Source organism: Vitis riparia, chromosome 19, assembly GCF_004353265.1.
Source record: "Vitis riparia cultivar Riparia Gloire de Montpellier isolate 1030 chromosome 19, EGFV_Vit.rip_1.0, whole genome shotgun sequence".
NCBI classification, from domain to species: Eukaryota; Viridiplantae; Streptophyta; class Magnoliopsida; order Vitales; family Vitaceae; genus Vitis; species Vitis riparia.
In genome coordinates, this window is record NC_048449.1 from 19,894,105 (window position 1) to 19,911,694 (window position 17,590).

Consider the following 17,590-nt stretch of genomic DNA (forward strand, 5'->3'; position numbering starts at 1 on the left):
GAGGGATTTCAAAATGATTTGAGAAAATTTTACAATTTATTATTTTATTTACTTTTTATAGTCAATTAATTATTGATAAGATCTGTCATGCCACATTAGCAAACAATAAAAAAAAAAATCAAAATTTTTTTATTACATGTTTTTCGATTTTTTTTTTCCTCTTCCATTTAAATAATTAAGAGTTAGAAAATACTTACATTTTTAAAATAATTTTTTTTTTCTGTGTTTTCTACGCAAGCTAAAACTACAGAATTTGGGTTCTTTCTTGATTTTTATTTGGATTAATTGATTAAAAATGACAAAAAGATTTCAAATTTGTAAAACTAATATCTTGATTTCATTTATTATCGACATTTTAAGATTTACCTGTGTTTCTCAATCAATTACTCTTCCATTGAAGTGGTATTAATAGAAGTTGATTCGTTGTCTATGTTAGACTCGTTCATCATCTGGTTGAGCTCAATAGTGGATAAGGGTTGTTTTTTTTGTAGACCCCTGCAATTGGTATGGACATGAGGTGTCTTTGTATACACTATGTATACTTCAATGCACTCTTCTATTAGGCAATGTATACATAAAACCATAGCATTCTTCTCATAACATTCTAGTTGATGATTCAAAACATTAGATTATGTTCGAGTTATGTTGTAATTTGAGTAAGGAGAGTTGATCCTCGAGTCCTTAGAAGTTGATAACCATCGTCGCTTAAATGTTTCAAATTTTCTCCTCACCATACAATTCCGTCCAATATGTAAAGCCCATCATTTGTCTAACTTGAATTTGCAATCAACCTAAGACAAGACGAGATATAGCATGAGATATAATAATTCTAAGTTAAGATATACGATATACATATGTCATGGAGCATAAATTTATTAATCTCTTTCTATTTCTTCATTTTTTTTCTCATTTATTTTATATCACTTTGCAAAACAAAAAATAGAATTAGAAAATTAAGAGTGTGTTTGGTAGTAATTCTACAAAACGTTTCTAGCCTTTCTAACACTTGAATGATAAAATTTTTAAAGTGTTAAAAATATTAGAAGCGCTTTCTAAAATCACTATCAAACAGGCACTAATCATTTGTTGAGATTCAATTCCTATTTTTTGTTTTGAAAATAAGAAATATTTTATGAGTAGAATATCTTGTACAAAAAGTATATATTTACCTTATATCTTCAAAATCACTTTAAAAAATTTTAATATTTGAGGTAGTAAAAGCTTTTTATACCTCCAAATCATGTGAAGTCACTAGTCATTAAATATTAAGTTTTATCAAATGCTCACTAAGTTCAGAGTTTAATAGGATGTTTGAGTCCCTATGTGGTTCCCAATCATTCCTTTTTGCTTTCCCAGTACTAACTTGGATTCAAACTATTCAACCTTTCTTTTCTTTCCTTCTTGGGTCCTAATTGCATCTTTGGCATACAGTTTTTCTCCTAATCACTCTTCTACTTGATTTAGAGCATCATTTCTAATATGCATTAACGAACTCTAACCGGCTGAGGATATGATTAATCTCTAGTTGAATAGCTAAAAGTTGGGTTACCCGATCTATGATATCTCTAAAACTGAATTAAAAAGGTCATTCAGTCAGGCTAGCCATGGAGCTAGAGGCTATAATAATACTGGTTCAAAGCTGTCTTATTCACTGCTCTAACTCAATATCATCTATATGCAAAGGGACAGTGTACCTGGGCTCAGGCCAGAAGACCAATTCATTTTGTTTATCCTGTATTGGAAGAAGGATCCAACCGCGTCCTCTTTGGCTCGTGGTCACCTAGCTGCAATGAAATCGCTGCTCCATCATCTTCATCAGTGTCATGCTTCAATGCAGAAAGATTCTCAGGAGTCACCCTCGCCTGTTCAATGTTTTCATGGAGAGGAGGTGCTTCAGGGAAGCTAGGTATGAACTGATGCTCAAAACAAGGACAAACCCTCACCCCATCTTCCAGAAGAAACTCTGCTTCCACTAATGGTCGATTCAAATCTGGGCTGCCAAGTCCATCATCCCATGGGTCATGCTGGATTTGAAAACCCTCAGACTCGAATTTCTCTTCAGCTCTGTCCTTTGGAAGCATTTTATCCTGGGGTGATGAGTCCCCAACTGTGGAGCCTATTGCTGTTGCAGAGGCAGCCATTTGTTCCTGCAATGCCACTACAGCACATACACAAAATAAAGATGAGTCTTTATACAAAAAAATGTAGCTGACACAAGCTCCCTTACATTTTACCATATTCAATTTCATGTCCATGTGTTAGGTTTTTGTTTATCCTCCTCAAGTTGAGCATATGACTGCATTTATACCCCCAAAAGACCCAATATTTCATGTAACAATGCTTTCTCAGCCTCTAACGTAAAAATAAATGAATAAATAAGAAAATACAACTACTTATATTCTCCTTCAAAACAAGTTCATCAACTGAAATGACATTGATCCCTCGTTATTGAGATTATATTATGGTATTTCTTCTCTAACTTCAACTCTAAAAAAGAAAAACAAAAAAAAAAAAAATTGACGGTAAAAAGCAAGAGTTGATGAAATCAGAGAGGGATAGGGAAAAAAAATTAGACTATCAAGGAGGAATATTACAATAAAACACAAGGGAACTGATATAAGGCATTAGGGAAAGGACAAACCTCTGAGCCCTTCACTAGTTGTGATGAGATCAAGTTCAAGGAGATTTAGAAGGCGCCCAATATCAACTGCACTTGTCCAATTCTCTAGGGGTAAGCCAGCTTTCAACTTAACTCGGCCACGGTTACCATTTCCACCCCATATGATGCCAATTGGCCTTGCCTTTTCTCCATCCTGGCCAGTTAACACAATGAGGCTTCCACTGTCTCCTTCAAGGTCAAATGTCTGTTGGTTCTCACCAACAACAATCAAATCTGTTAAGAGGCACATCCCTCTCTCATCGATGTACTCAAGGGCATAAGCAAATATAGTTCCAGTTGTCAACCCAGAACTTCTCCCAACCTTCACCACTTGTTTTCCAATAATGCTATTCATTGGAGACTGCAAGTCTATTTTCTTGACATCTCCTATCTCTCCTACACCTTTTACCAATGTTGTTATTGTGCTCATGTCAAAATCATCAGCAAATGGTATGAATGCCCCATCTGCTCTCACAAATGTCTCTGCAAATGCAGCAAACCGTAATTTGTACTATGGGGTTCAGGAGATGACAAGATTATCAAATTACTGGGAAACCAATTTGTCAAAATAGTCAATTTTATCTATTACCCCAAGGAGCCTATGTATCAAAACGGGGAAAATAGACGTTGTGTTAAGAGGTCCAGGACAAAACTACATTATCAAATTTACTGGGAAACCAGTTTGTCAAAATAGTCAATTTTATCTATCACCCCAAGGAAGCCTATGTATCAAAATGGGGAAAATAAGGAAAACATGTTAAGAGTCTAAAACACACACACACATATCATAGATCGGATGCATTAGATTGAGGTCTGATCAATATGAGTGCCCTGTTTATTGCAGTATGATGTCAGACTAGGATAGATGCAGTATGTTAATAATTTGGGACAAGAGGGCAATCTCAGTCCCGAAAATGCTGTGATGACTATGGTACATATATTTTCCGGAAATTTGGGGATCAAGACATGATTTTTGAACCCAGCTAAGTGAGAGCAAAGTCAAGTTTCCATGAACATGCATGGTCCAAGAGAGGGATAATTAGGTAAACTCTACCACTGTAATTCTATTGATATAATAGGGCCAGGTAAAATCAGGGAACACCTCTCATCCCATATCCCCTGTTGCAATAAACTCCATTTCTAAGAACTTAAACTTGTTTCAGCAAAAGCTGAGTGAAGGTATGACAAAACATTTAGAAAACAAAATTTGAAGTTCTCATGATCACATGAGCACTCATAATAAAAGTGTAAAAGTGTAGTTTATCATCTCTAGAAGCCACATATGTCATGATAACTAGCCACACAAATTGGAAACACATTACCTGGGTTTATTCCAGCAAAGATGCCAAACCAAAGATCATCTGTGATGAATGAAGTAGCCCTCTCCACTGCACCAAGATATACCCCAGGTCCAAGTGTTGGTGGCAAAGGATGAAACATCTTCTGACTTGGGTAATCTAAGTTAACTGCAACATGCCGGTTTGTGAGAAAACCAACTTGTCTGTTGCCAGTTTGACTCCTCACAATAGCACCTAACGTTCCAAAACCGTCTTGGGATGCAACCTGAGCATATAGCTTCCAGCCTATCAGATGGGAAGCACAAATAGCTACTCTAAAGAACCATCTCAAGTAAAAGAAACAAATCAATCAATAGACAAAGCAAAGGAGACATGCATAATTGTGAAGTACCTAAAAGGTGGCAAAACAAATAATATCTCATAATAGGCATTCTCAGTGATGCCTTATAAGTCTCATCTTCAAATTCTAAGATACCCTCAGGTGGACTGCTCAGTTGACTGAATAATACAACAATCACTATACCAGCATCGGTAGATAATTAGCAAACACAAAATATTTTAAAAATAAAATTGAAACCCACTTATAGCAATAATACCATGAGAGAAGAGAAAATTTATGGAGAAATATCTCTTAACTTCTTTGTTCGGATACCAAAATGCCCTGAAGCGATTTTTTGGTTTTTCCAAGCAATACAATTAACACTATAAATTAGATCATATCTTCAGCTATGAACTAGCATTTTTGGCATTCCTGCTTAGAGGCTTGCAAAGTTCACAGTTCTCTTATGACAAGCCTGTGATTCTAGCTTGACAAGTTGGAAATACATTCAAGCTCTTAATAAACTAATTTTTCTACCCAGTTTTCCAAAAGGAAAAAAATAAAAAGAAAGAGAAAAAGAAAAAGAAAAGCAAAGGAAACATAATCTATCATTTAATTATGAGTCAAGCTCAATCCAAAATTTTCTATCCAGTTTTTCAAAAGGAAAAAAATAAGGAAAAAAAAAAAAGGCAAAATAAACAGGATCTATCATTTAATTATTAGTCAAGCTCAATCCAACAACATACTGTCTTGAAGTTGGATGCATAAATTCCATTTTTCATATCTCTGTCTAGGGTCATATCTTCCACTGCATGTTTAGGTCATCATGCCTTTCAGACCTAAACATGTTCTTGATTTTCCCCTTATCCTTGTAGTGCCATCAACTTGACCAAAGAATCTTCATCAACTTTCTCTCAGCTTGTCCTCTAAGTCACATGTGTATGTATGTATGTATGACATTCAGCAGTATTTTTTTTGGATATTTTCCACATACCCTAAAACGTTTGAGCTTCCCAACGGCTAGCACCTGATTGGTCGCACAATTTGTGCTTCCAGGGTCTACACAAACAGCTAAACCCTAACCATTTTTTAGAAGAATACTACAATTGTAATGATCCCTACAAAAACACTAAACAGAAGATGCAGGTTATAATGCAAAACAAGATTATATTATACCATGCAAACATAGGTTAGGGATATGGATAAATAACAGATACAGTAACCCACATCGTTCTATTTAATACAAGTGACTTCAATGACTCAAAAGAGATGAATAAAAGTTTGTTATGCCTGGTTATACTTATGAAAAGTAGTGACAACTGTATGAACTCTAAATATTCGTACATTGTGAAAAAAATAAATGGATAGACAAAGTTAAATACGTGCAATCAAATTACACCAGTTGGTTAATAAAAAACGAAAGAACAATTTGTAAGTGCAAGTGTGTGTGTGTATTGAGATTAACTTTGCAAATGCAACTGCAAAAGGAGGAAGAAGAGGAGGAAGAATTTTGCAACTGCAATGAAAGCATAGAGATGTCTGCACCAATTTCTAACATTTTAAAGGCAGTATGCAGAAAAAATTTAAGAAGAAGGAGAAGAAGAAGAAGAAGAGTTTCTAGATTGCCAAGTTTACTTCAAAACAATTATGACATTGGATAAACAGAACATTATTATCTCAGTCAAAGCTGAAGGTTGGTTGGATAAACAAAAGATTATATCTCAGTCCCATTTTGAAGGGGAATAAGGTATAATTTTCGTGCAGAGATAAAACTACCACCCTCCCATCAATGGACCAGTTTAATTAAAACAGAAAGGCTGGAAGAGGCCCTGAGAATACCTGAGAACCTGAACCGATACATGGATCACCCCCACGCAGGTCATCCATAATCTCAGTATAATACTGTTCTTTGGGAGCTAACTCAGGTGCACCAAAATAAGCAAATTCAACCACATCCACATCACACCATAGACCTCCAGGCCCCTGATAGAAGGAAGCAATTCAACATCAAAATAAAACACATGTCAAATCATACAGGACATGCATTGAAAAATATCAAACAATTCAAAACCAAAAGGGGAAAGGGGAAAAAAATTGCATGCATCACTAACATCTTCAAACTTATTCCATCCTTATGACTTAGCCAATTCTGTACCCTCCTCAATTAACAAAGAAAAATCAATGTGGACAGAAGTTAGGTGAACAGCCTTTCCTCACCTCTAGCACATTGGGAAAACACTGGATGGGGTTCAGCCATTGCTTGTGGACTTTCCGGGAAACAAAAACAAGAATGGCTGGTATGTCAGTCAGCATGCCCCTTCGAATACGGAACCCAATTGCAGTGCCAAGACTGTAACAACGCAAGATTTTGCTATGAAATGCCCTTATGGTCATGACCTCAAGCAAGGAGGTCGCTTGCTGCCCTTTTGGCAATGGACCAGGAGTTTCGGATAGCACTGCTTTTTGAAGGTTGGAAAAATAATTTGCCCTCTCTTCAGCAGCATCATTTAATCTGCTAGAGGTAGGCCAAGAGAAGTAAGCAGCATTACTTTCCGAGTGCTGTCCAGCTGATGCAAAGGGTTGAAGTGTAGGTAGACTTGAGGAAGGCAGATGAGAATGACAGCAACAGTTCCTTTCCTGATTTGGTGCTGATTCTTCCGACAATGTGGAACCAGAACAGCGAAGCCTCAAATGCAGTTTGGTCTGATCCATCTTTTGGTTCACCTGCAGAAATAATTTTAGTGCCACTTAAAACATCTAAGATAGTGGTTCCAATACTCGTAATTAGCAAACTTCTCATTCCATAAAATCCCTTTTTTGTTCCTCGTCTGTTTTCTTGTATCTCATATTTAGAATTTTAAGCATAAAAAGTAGCATGAAAGATCAAAAAGTAAATTTCTAACGATACTCAAGCTACAAATAAAAGGCTTAACTTCAGTCCTACCTCAAAAATATTCAAATATGTTGACTGAGAGAAAGGAGAAAATAATAGCATTGCTTTAGTTGAAGAAATAAAGAACTCGGTGAATAAATAAACATCAAAACAAACCAAAGTCAGAGAATCAAGAAGAAAAGAAACAAAAGACTTTAGGAAATGAAAAGCGGTGCTCCAGGAAAATACAAAAGGAAAGCAAATATAAGGAAGGATGAATGATGGTAACAAACAGCTGATATAAATCTTCCACTTCATCCATACATCAAAAGCTGGCAAAGCTCAACATGATTTGGATAGTACCCCAAGCTTGAAGAAAGAAATTGCCTAATCTCAACATCAATGTCTAGCTAATAGAATAGGTGAATTATAAGGATAACTTATCAACCTCAAACTAGGCCAAACTGTCTAAAGCATTGAAATGGAAACAGAAGAAAATAAACTGTCAATGAACACTTTATCCAATGCAGACTAAATCCTGCTCTTGTGTACCTTGCTAGTTCTTTAATTAATGTTTCTTTCTAAATAAAAGGTAAAAATAGAAAATAAAAGGTGATTTGCAGGAAAAATAAACAATATAAAAGTTAAAATGAGCACACACACACACACAAAAACCCACTAAATTCAGTGTCATTTTTTTTTAATTAGAGATGACAATTTTACTGCAGTCTAATAAAAACGTACAAGAAGAATTCTTCACATAAGTAATAAAAACTTCAAGGACTGCCAAAGATGTGTCAGATGCCAGTAGCTGTCATAGTGATACAGAGGAAAATAATCAAGGAAGAAAGGACTCTCCTACAATATCCTCTATACTAAATGCACCTCACTTGGCCAATGAGTCTACCATGTAAGTTGAGCATGATAACCACAAAAGGAGCATCCCAACCCAGTAGACTAATCAAGGATCTTACATAACATGGAATCTAATTTCCAAAGCACCCTTCTCAATTTACTCATGCAAGTGCCAACTTCTCCCAAATAATTACAAAACACATCCTTCATTTCCATGATTTGTATCATCTCCCTCTTCCCCTTTCCCCAAGAATAAATAAATATGCACATACATTCACAAATCCTCAATTTGGGTCCTAGATTTTTCCACAAGAACTAACTTATTAGCTCCTAGTTCTAGATGAGTCTTTAAATCAAGTTACTTCATAAAATAACTTGGTTTCAATTTTCTTTCTTTCTTTTTCATTTTTTTCTTTTGGCTGGTGGTGATGGGGGTGGCTTGTGTGAAAGGGTAGAGTTCACATGCTAACAAGAAATGTGTGTTTACATTTACATCACAAACTTAAGAGAAAGTAACCATTTTAGCAATTATATGGCAGAGTAATCATAACCAATGACAATCATACCACTAAAACTTTCTTAAAATACATATCCTGTTTTCTAATACCATAAAAAAAAGACTAGATACAAAACCATCCAAACAAAAAGCATGACATACAACAATTATAAGGAGTTACAGTTGAACCATTAATGCTTTCTTAAAAGGTTCAAATCCCTAAATATATATATATATATATCTATATATATATATATATATATATATATAAATTCCTTCTATGGTAATATAGCAATATGCCTTCTCTAAAGGAGATTAAGAAAAAGAAAACATGCTTAAAAACCTAAGTACTATCTGAATAGCAGATTAACAATAGAAAACCAAGCAAAAACCCCAAGAATGAAGCACATTGGACCAACAAAGAGAAACAATCTGCTCCAATTCTGTTTGGTTGCTAAGAAAACCGGGGAACAGAAAAGGAAACACAGTTTGAAGTTCATATGATCTCTGCTGTCGAATTCCATTAAGAAACAATAAGATTAGAAATGTTTGCTTCTAAATCAAACCAACAGAAATAAAAAAAAGGTATCAATTTATTTTCTCTGGTCCTCCATTTTCTCAGCAACCAAACAATGCACAAAGGTACTTTGTTTAACAAAAATGAAAACAACAAAATGGTGATTACCAAAATCCTGTCTGAAGATATCAAAGGGTAAAAATCTTTAAAAATGGGTATATGAGGACTGATTGAACAGAAAAAGATCCCTAGAAGTGTAAACAAAACACTAATTTGCAAAGAAGATCAAACCACCAGCATCCGAATAAACAAATGACAGCAACAAAGTTCTCGTACCATGGTATACAAGTACTTGTACCTTGGCTAAAAATGTCAAACTCTGGGCAATAAGAGTAGCAATTCACTTTTCAAGGGCACTCTAGATTTTTTTCCTTATAGAGAAAGATTCTGCTTTTAATTTGAAAGTGGGTATCTAAGGAAACGAAAAAACCATCAGAAAATCATTTACATAAAAGCTTTATGGATCAATGTACATATACAATGTATATGATCAGCACAAAATAACATACAGAAAAGAAAAAGAAAAAGAAGCAAATGAGAATAAGACATATTAGAAGTATGAATAACAAGCTCAAGCATGATCCCGTTCAAGAAATCAAACAGAAGACTCACTGATGGAAATGGAGGAGAAGATGCAGAAGGGTAAAGGTATAGTGACCCTATTTATAATGTAGCGTCTGGTGGCACCATGTTTGACACCATGCACATTGACCATCTGCCAAATTGCTTTAGGAAACATTCAAAGACAAAAAGAGCATTCATGGGGCACAAATTTAATAAAAGAAAATATTTTTAATATATATTTCTCCCATCCTATTAATGAAAAATCTGATGTCAGCAGCATTCAATAATTTACATGATATTGTAGAAGGGTAAAATTTAACCTTTAACAATTTACCATGTGCTCAAATCATGTTAATCATGGACCCAAAAAAAATATTAAATGTTCATAATTAATTAAGTTGTGGTCAAATAAAAATCACCATGTGTCATAAAATACATAATAAAATAACACGAGGCAAAATAAAAGTTGTCACCTGGCAATAACTTCATCAAATCAAATTGTTACATATGTCACATGGGCTCCACATAAAAGGAAGACAGCTTGCCTTTGATTTAAGTAAAAAAACATATATTCTAACGATTAAAATATAAATGTTAAAATAAATAAATAATGACAAGTTTGATAATTATAAAAAATAAAAACTATCATCTTGTCAAGAAATACGCTAAAGACTACTAAATATAGTCTTCCAAATCTCCTTAAATGTTATTTTTAATTAAAGAATAATATTTCAAAGGGTTAAGACTATCAAATATGGTCTTTTAAATCTCCTTAAATATTAGCATTAATTAAAGAGTAATGTTTTGAAGGAATCAGAAAACCATTCAAATATAGTGTTTCCAATCCCTTAAATTAGGGTTAATTCCAAAGCTTTCAAAACAATTCAGAAGACGGTGGAACTATAAAGTTGGAGAGATCACTTCATAGCCTCAAGTGTTCTTCAAGTCTTGTCTTGGATTTTCAAATTCAAGTTCGAAGATTCAAAGATTTGATGATCAAGTTTGAAGAATCTTCAATCAGAGATTAAGCATTAGTACCCTCAATGAACGTGAGTCAAGCCAAAGTACAAGCTCGGCCCAAGACACTCCATGTTCCAAGCCTGGCCCAAGACACGCCAAGGTTCAAACCGAGTCAAGGCCCAAGTCAAGTACCTTCACAAAAGAATCAGAGGTCTAGTAAAGATGGTACCATATTCCTAAAATTAATCAAATTTCAACTTGGCCACGAATTTTTCTTTAAGAGAAATTTATGTATGCTTATATTCTTCTAATTATTGAGAGAGTGACCATTTCAAAAGATATTATTTTCCATTGTGCATTTTGGTGTGGCTTATAAAAGGTTTGGTTGCATTTTCAGGTAATCACTTGAGTTAGGCCCAACAAATAAGATCTTCCCTCTAGAGACTAAAATTATACCTTTCTCCATTCTGATTTAGTTTTTGGTAATAAATCATCCTGGTTAGTCAATTGTTATTGACACTAATGAAAAATGATATACTTAAATTTCTACAAAATTATAATAGCCCGTGTAAAGTGTGGAGATGCTCATTTGCACTGTTATTGCCATTACATGAAGTGAAGCTTCTCAAACAGTGAATGTTATGATCTAGGTATGATCTAATACCATTACCATTATTTGCAGAGTAACAATATCATATAGCAATGAAGATATCTTTTAATATGTCATTGATATACAATATTTATGATAAAAAAAAAATCAAAAGAAACACAGAAAGTACAAGCAAAGGATGAATCATCTATCCCTCAAAATGAACGATAATTTTTTTATTAGGGTCTTTATTTAGTACCTGCTTACTTACGAGGTAAGGGAGGGGCTTTAAAGGTCAGTGCCTTGCCAATCGGTTCATGAGCGACTGTTATAGATACCGATCTGAAATGAAAGTCTCCATTATAGATGCAGTTCCATTAGCGCAGTCATAAAGATCGGATTTCAATATTTTGAGAGCTCTTAGGGACCCTTGGATTTCTTATTTGCAGCCTTACAATTCTCAGGTTTGTTTGTGCCCGATAACACACCACAATCACCACATAAAGCAGGTACCAAAACCCATTCATACTCGACTGGAATTCTAGTTTGAATCCTGTTCATCAGTAGATTTTGGTAATTCTGAATTCGGCATAATCTCTCTCTCTGAGTGGTGGGAGAGTCACACTGCCTATCTGCCCAGAAATTCTGCTTAGCATCTTGTTTCCTCAAAATGAAAGCCCGAGGCCCCGGAATTTCACCCAGACTGACCGCAGTTCGGGGAATACGAATACGAAGGAACTCCAAAATTTTTAAGCACTAAAAGTCGGCCATTCACGAACCAACTCTCGAGGGCGCACCTACTCTTACTAAATCAATGAAAAAACGATTAATCTATCTATTCTAGTGGTTTAGTTTCCCCAAAAGGGAAGAACTGGACCAGGATTCTCTGGCTGCCTACGTACCCCTTGCTCCTTACGGGATCAAGTCACACGTAGTTCTATTCCTTGGACGATTCTAGAAAGACAGCCACAAAAAGAATAAAACAGAAAAAAAAAAAAAAAAAAGATTTTTACTTTTTACGAACCATCTGCCTCCACATCTTCTAAAGAACCAAGAGACACAAAGGGGAAGGGAGTCATTAACAAACCCCCAGACGATGAGGCCCTACAATGCCTGACCAACCAGGTTTGCCTAAAGCATAATCATCAAAGTTTAAACTTGAATCCCCTTCAAAAAGGAGAAGCCCTTAAGTAACAAATTCCTCATTTTTCTTACCTAATCAAGCAGCCATCCAACTCAAAAGAGATGAGGCTCAAACGAATACCTAAATTTCTGTGATTATAGTCAACCAAGAGATGGCAAAGACCTAAATCTATATCCCATCTATCATGAACCGATCCCCTTTTGTCCTTAAAGATCCTAGAGTTCCTTTCTAGCCAATCACCCTACGTAGAACACAGCCTCTTCTTAACATCTTTGGAGGAAAGCATTCTTCACATCCATCTACCACAACTTGAAGAAATGGTCTGGGAGTGCAATTAGGTCTCTCACTTATCATTGTGACCTAGCTACCATGCTAGATGATTCATCATAATTCAATTCATAGTGTTAAGAAAATACTCAATCCACTAATCAAAGTCTTATAGCTCTCTAGCAATCCATCAAGATAAGTTTTCAGCCTCTCACACCCATTTAAATTATATGGATTTCACATGTTTGGGCATAGGAACTAAGTTCCAAGTTTTATTTTGCTTTGGGGTACAGATCTTTTCTTTTATTGTCTGACACTCTGTGCTTTGGGATGCCTTTTAAAAAAAAATGTTGTGGGTTCTCTTGGGATTTCTTACCTACAGCAGCATGTGTACGCCTTGAGTTCGTTTTTGTGCTCTAGCCGACCTTCAAGGCTAGAAATCCGACTTCTTTGTGCTGACTTGGTCAAACCTCTAATGAAGTCTCATCATTTATACTGGTCTGTCATAGACTTGTAGATTCATCCAGCATCCTTAAACAAAGACTTCTGAACTCAAGTGCATTTTATCTATGGTCTCTTCTAACAGACAATTCAAGTGCACAAGATGGACAAGTAATTTGCAGTGTCTACAGGACTAAATCAAAAGCCATGTAATAGCCAGAATGGGAAGCATGGGTCATTATCCATACAAGAGGGAAACTGGTGGAGTTTTTCTGGGCCACTGATAGGCTCATTTCATGAACAAATAAATAAAATTAATAAATATATAAAAACTCTCCAACAGCACCCAGTTTACTCTGTGAGCTTGTTCCACTAAGGCTTCGTATTGTATTGGAGACTTGAGAGCTATTTTTTCTTGCTTCTTCCTCAACTAATTCTCAGTATCTTCACCCTATTCACAACAACATAATGAAACTCTATGACTTCGGCTAACTCAAACAACTTTCTCCTCTGGAAACCCAAATTCTTGCTTGATTCACAGCCAAGATATCATAGACTTATCTGGAGAAGAACCTGCTCGTGACCATGATGTAGAATTAAATGAAGACAATATCCCAGTCCTAACTTTCATGTCTAAAGGAAATCAATGGATTGGTCAAGACATGAATTATAATTACTTTGTTCAAAGTGGTGCCAAAACTAGATATCTGTCTCATGATTCCTGGAGATGCTTGTAAGGCCCACACAACTTGTCAGCACAAGATTCTCAAATAAGAGAATGTGAGGTATCTTGGGTTACAAATGCTAGAGATATAGGCTGCTGCCTGTTATTTTAAAGCGTCTGAGAAGTTAATTGTTATTAGCAAAACAATATGTTCATCTTCTTTATCTAAATCAAAAGTATGAAACCTTCATCATGACAATACTGAAGCCATCAATCCCATCCTTCACTGAACTTGTGCTATTACTGCAAAGGAACTACCAATGGGAATCCTCTGCACTCTCCAGGAAGGAGGATCAACCATATCCTATGGCACAGCCACCAAAATCAGAAGAACAAGGTAGATTATCAATAGCAGATCATAACCTGTTAACTGACTTTAGATCTTAGAAGGCTAATAGAAGCTCTCACCCATTGTATGGCCCAAATATAAGCGGTTCATCAAGATAAGCTTGTACTCAAGGAAAAAATATTGAATATGCTGAAAGAGAAGGATTTTAATAATCCCTTCTTTAAAAAGCATTTTGACCGATAATCATGTACATGTTGAGAAGAAATTCTGAAATAAGGGCTTTAGAGTTCAATTCCAGAATTTAGAGGAGATCTTGAAGGTGAAAGAGTGATCAATTGGTTATAAACTAGGTACAGAGAATTTGACGTCAAAGAGGTGCTGTCAAGCAAAAAGGTTAAGCTGATAACAGTTTTGCCAAAACAAAGAGCCACAGCTTGGTGGGATCAACTTGCTATTACATGGTTCAAAGTCGCAGTATCGATCATTGACTCGGAGGGCTCCGAGGCACATCGGTCTCGGCATCTCAACTCGGTATCAGATGATATGCAAAATAAGACAGATTAAGAAGTTCAAAAAATTATAAAAATATTATGAAAATTATTTTAAAAAATAAATATAATTAAATAAAATTTAGAAACTAATAAAATTAAAAACATATTAATATAATAATAAATTGAATGGTTTCAATATGTTATTAATAATCAATTAGCGTATAAAATAATACATCAGATATGATATAATTACCATATAAAATAATAATACATTAACCAAATTGAAGCAATTCATACCATACCTTAGCATATAAAATAATAATCTTCAAATTCCCATTCATAACACACATGAGCATTTGAAGTAATAAATTATTTTTATATAGAATAATGCATTTACCCCTTTTATCTTCAAATTCCCAATTCCCCCCTTTATCTTCAAATTCCCAATCCCACACTGTAAACAAAGAGTACCGATTTTGGCAGAGGTAAAGAGCCTCCTCTATAACGAACAACCATACTACCTACAACACTACCGTAGCAAAGAGAGGCAACACCAACATGCAGAGATTGTCATTAATGGAAGAATTTGGTGTTTCTCACCAATCAGGCAGCCACCACAACAATGTCGCTAGCAGGAAAGATGTCTTCTTTCTTCTTCTTCTTCAACATAGGTAAGGTCATGGGTTTTAAAACTCTTCCTTTTGAAGAGAATCTCTGATCTTTCAGAGATTTCTAAATTTTGGTTGCTCCTTATTGTGATTTGAAAGGCCAAAAAAATGACTTTTGGGTAAAACTGGGGAATATTTGGATATCTCAGATGATTCAACTAAGTTAACTTGAAATCTTGATTGAGTCAACTGAGTTTAACTGGTTCTTAGCCGAGTCTATGATTAAGATGGCATCGGGTATCAAACTCGGCGTAGAAAGGTTCAAGGCAGATATGACTCGGCCGAGTCATACCGGACTCAACCAATACTTTGAACCTTGGGATGAGCAGCTCTTCATCAACTTCAAGAAGTGTTGCTTCTTGATCAAGAAAGTTCCATTTCTAGGATATGAAGTCGGTTCAGTAGACATTCAGATAGACCAATTTACAAGCTATGCCCAATTGGCCTACACCCACCATGACATGTTGGGCTTGAAGTATCCATCACTTGGCATCTTTACATGTTTATATAGACAACTGTTTATGACATGAATTTGTAGCATATAGTAAAAGAATTGTCCAATTATCCACACAAATCTCAGCTATTGCCGTTAATTGTCAGTTTAATCGTGGAAGTGCCAGATTATCCTAGATATTTACAATGCAAAATCAAGCAAAAATTTCAAGAATTAAGCATAGCGAACCAGAAAAGAGATAATTTCTTTGTCTTTTTTCTTTACATTGGAACCAATAACACAGAATACTATGAAGCATCAAAATCATTTTTTCCTTCCCTCTATTTCTCAGCAACCAAACAGAGAAAAACGGTGTTTTGTATCAACAGAAGGCAGGAAAAATAGAACTTTGCATCAAAAGTAAAATTTTGAAATGGGTATATTGAAAATGGATTGAACAGAAAAAAAGTACCAAAAAGTGTAAACTAAAAGCAAATTCCTAAAGTTATCCAAAACAACCTAGTCATGGGTGAAACACTGTACCTTATGCTCAAAATGTTGTACCCTTGTGCTTTCTGAATTCCAACTCCTATTTCATTTTCATGGGTACTCTTAAAATTTTTCATTTTTTTCTTCGTTTAATAAAATTCAAAGCGAAAAATTGCATGATTCTAACTTGAAACTGGGTTTCTAAGAAAATGACAAAACATCACAACATAATCATCAAAACCACAAAGAACTTAAACAAGAACACGCCTTTACATAACATGACCCAGTTCAAGAAATCAAAGAGGAAGTTCAAAAAAAAAAAAAAAAGACTCACTGATCAGCAATGGAGGAGATGGTGAAGATACCAGACCTAGTTGAGACTATCCCACATCACCCATATGTAGGATTGGAAAGAAACCCTGCTCAAAACCTGCACAGTGTCCCACTTTGAGTGGTTTACATAAAGGAATGCTTTAGAGAAACCCATGAGCTGAGAACACCCAAACAGGGCTTGGTTGTGAAGCTGCAGTGGGGGGTTTGCTTTTAGATGTTTATATATTTGGGAAGAGAAAGAATGAAAAAGGAGGTGGTGGGTTGCTCCAGAATTTAAAAATAATGTAAAGGAATGTGGGGAAGAGCTCATGTGTGAATGGGGCACGCTTGCTAGTTTTTTAATGGGGGGTTTTCATCTTTTCCCTTGTCATGGGTTCAGTGTTTTACACCTCCTTTTAATCAAGGGCTTTAGTCAATCCACATTTCAAAGTATCATATAATGCTGATTAGGAGTGAATAGTTTATGTAAAAGCTTCATAGTTGATTTATTGCTGTCAATTTGTGATCATCCGATGGTATTTAAGGGCTGGTTTGAGCATTAATTGATGGAGGGGCAAGGGATTAGGAGGAATGTTTTCCAAAACTTGCTTTCAAAAATCAGTTTTTGATATAAAATATTAATTTAAGTTCTTACTTGTTCTTTATAACAAAGTTCCATTTAAAACCCTAAATATAAAAAATAATTTTTTTTTATCTATTTTACATGATAATATAAAATATATTTTTTTTTTCTATTCAATTAAAATATTTGATTTTTTTCATTCAGTCAAAAATAATTTATTGATATCAATTAATATAATTAAACTAAAATTATTGATACCAAGTTCTTTTTAATTATATTGATTGATATTAATATGTTACTTCTAATTGAATAGAAAATATCAAATATTTTTTATTCAATTAAAAAAAACACGAGCTTAGTCGTAAACCATATACAAATAATTTGAAAACTTCTCAAAATTTTATTTAATTTTTTTATCAAACATTTTTTTAGTTATATATGGAAACGAGTATCTAAATGGAGTAAAGTTTTTCCTCAAGATTATTTTTACCTTGTGTCAAGAGTTTCTCTAATATTAAATGGAATTTTTTTTATGTTTGTCACTCTTTTTAGTTTTTACC

General features: G+C 34.8%; 1 protein-coding gene across 4 annotated transcripts; it reads right to left on the minus strand.

Moving 5' to 3' along the window:
* Positions 1-537: 537 nt before the first annotated feature.
* On the minus strand, positions 538-16,732 carry LOC117909403 (protein NARROW LEAF 1-like). Of its 4 annotated transcripts, XM_034823440.1 has the most exons (8): positions 16,470-16,732; positions 9,689-9,791; positions 6,494-7,000; positions 6,116-6,259; positions 3,982-4,222; positions 2,642-3,142; positions 1,695-2,158; positions 538-791 (listed from the first exon to the last, which is right to left on the minus strand). In XM_034823440.1, exons 3-7 carry the CDS (start codon positions 6,986-6,988, stop codon positions 1,728-1,730), a joined length of 1,812 nt encoding a protein of 603 aa, XP_034679331.1. In that variant the 5' UTR covers positions 6,989-7,000; positions 9,689-9,791; positions 16,470-16,732; the 3' UTR covers positions 538-791; positions 1,695-1,727. The 4 variants fall into 4 exon arrangements, with proteins under 4 accessions (XP_034679331.1, XP_034679333.1, XP_034679329.1 ...); XM_034823442.1 differs by lacking the exon at positions 9,689-9,791 and having other exon boundaries at positions 16,506-16,732; XM_034823438.1 differs by lacking the exon at positions 9,689-9,791.
* Between the last annotated feature and the right edge of the window lie 858 nt (positions 16,733-17,590).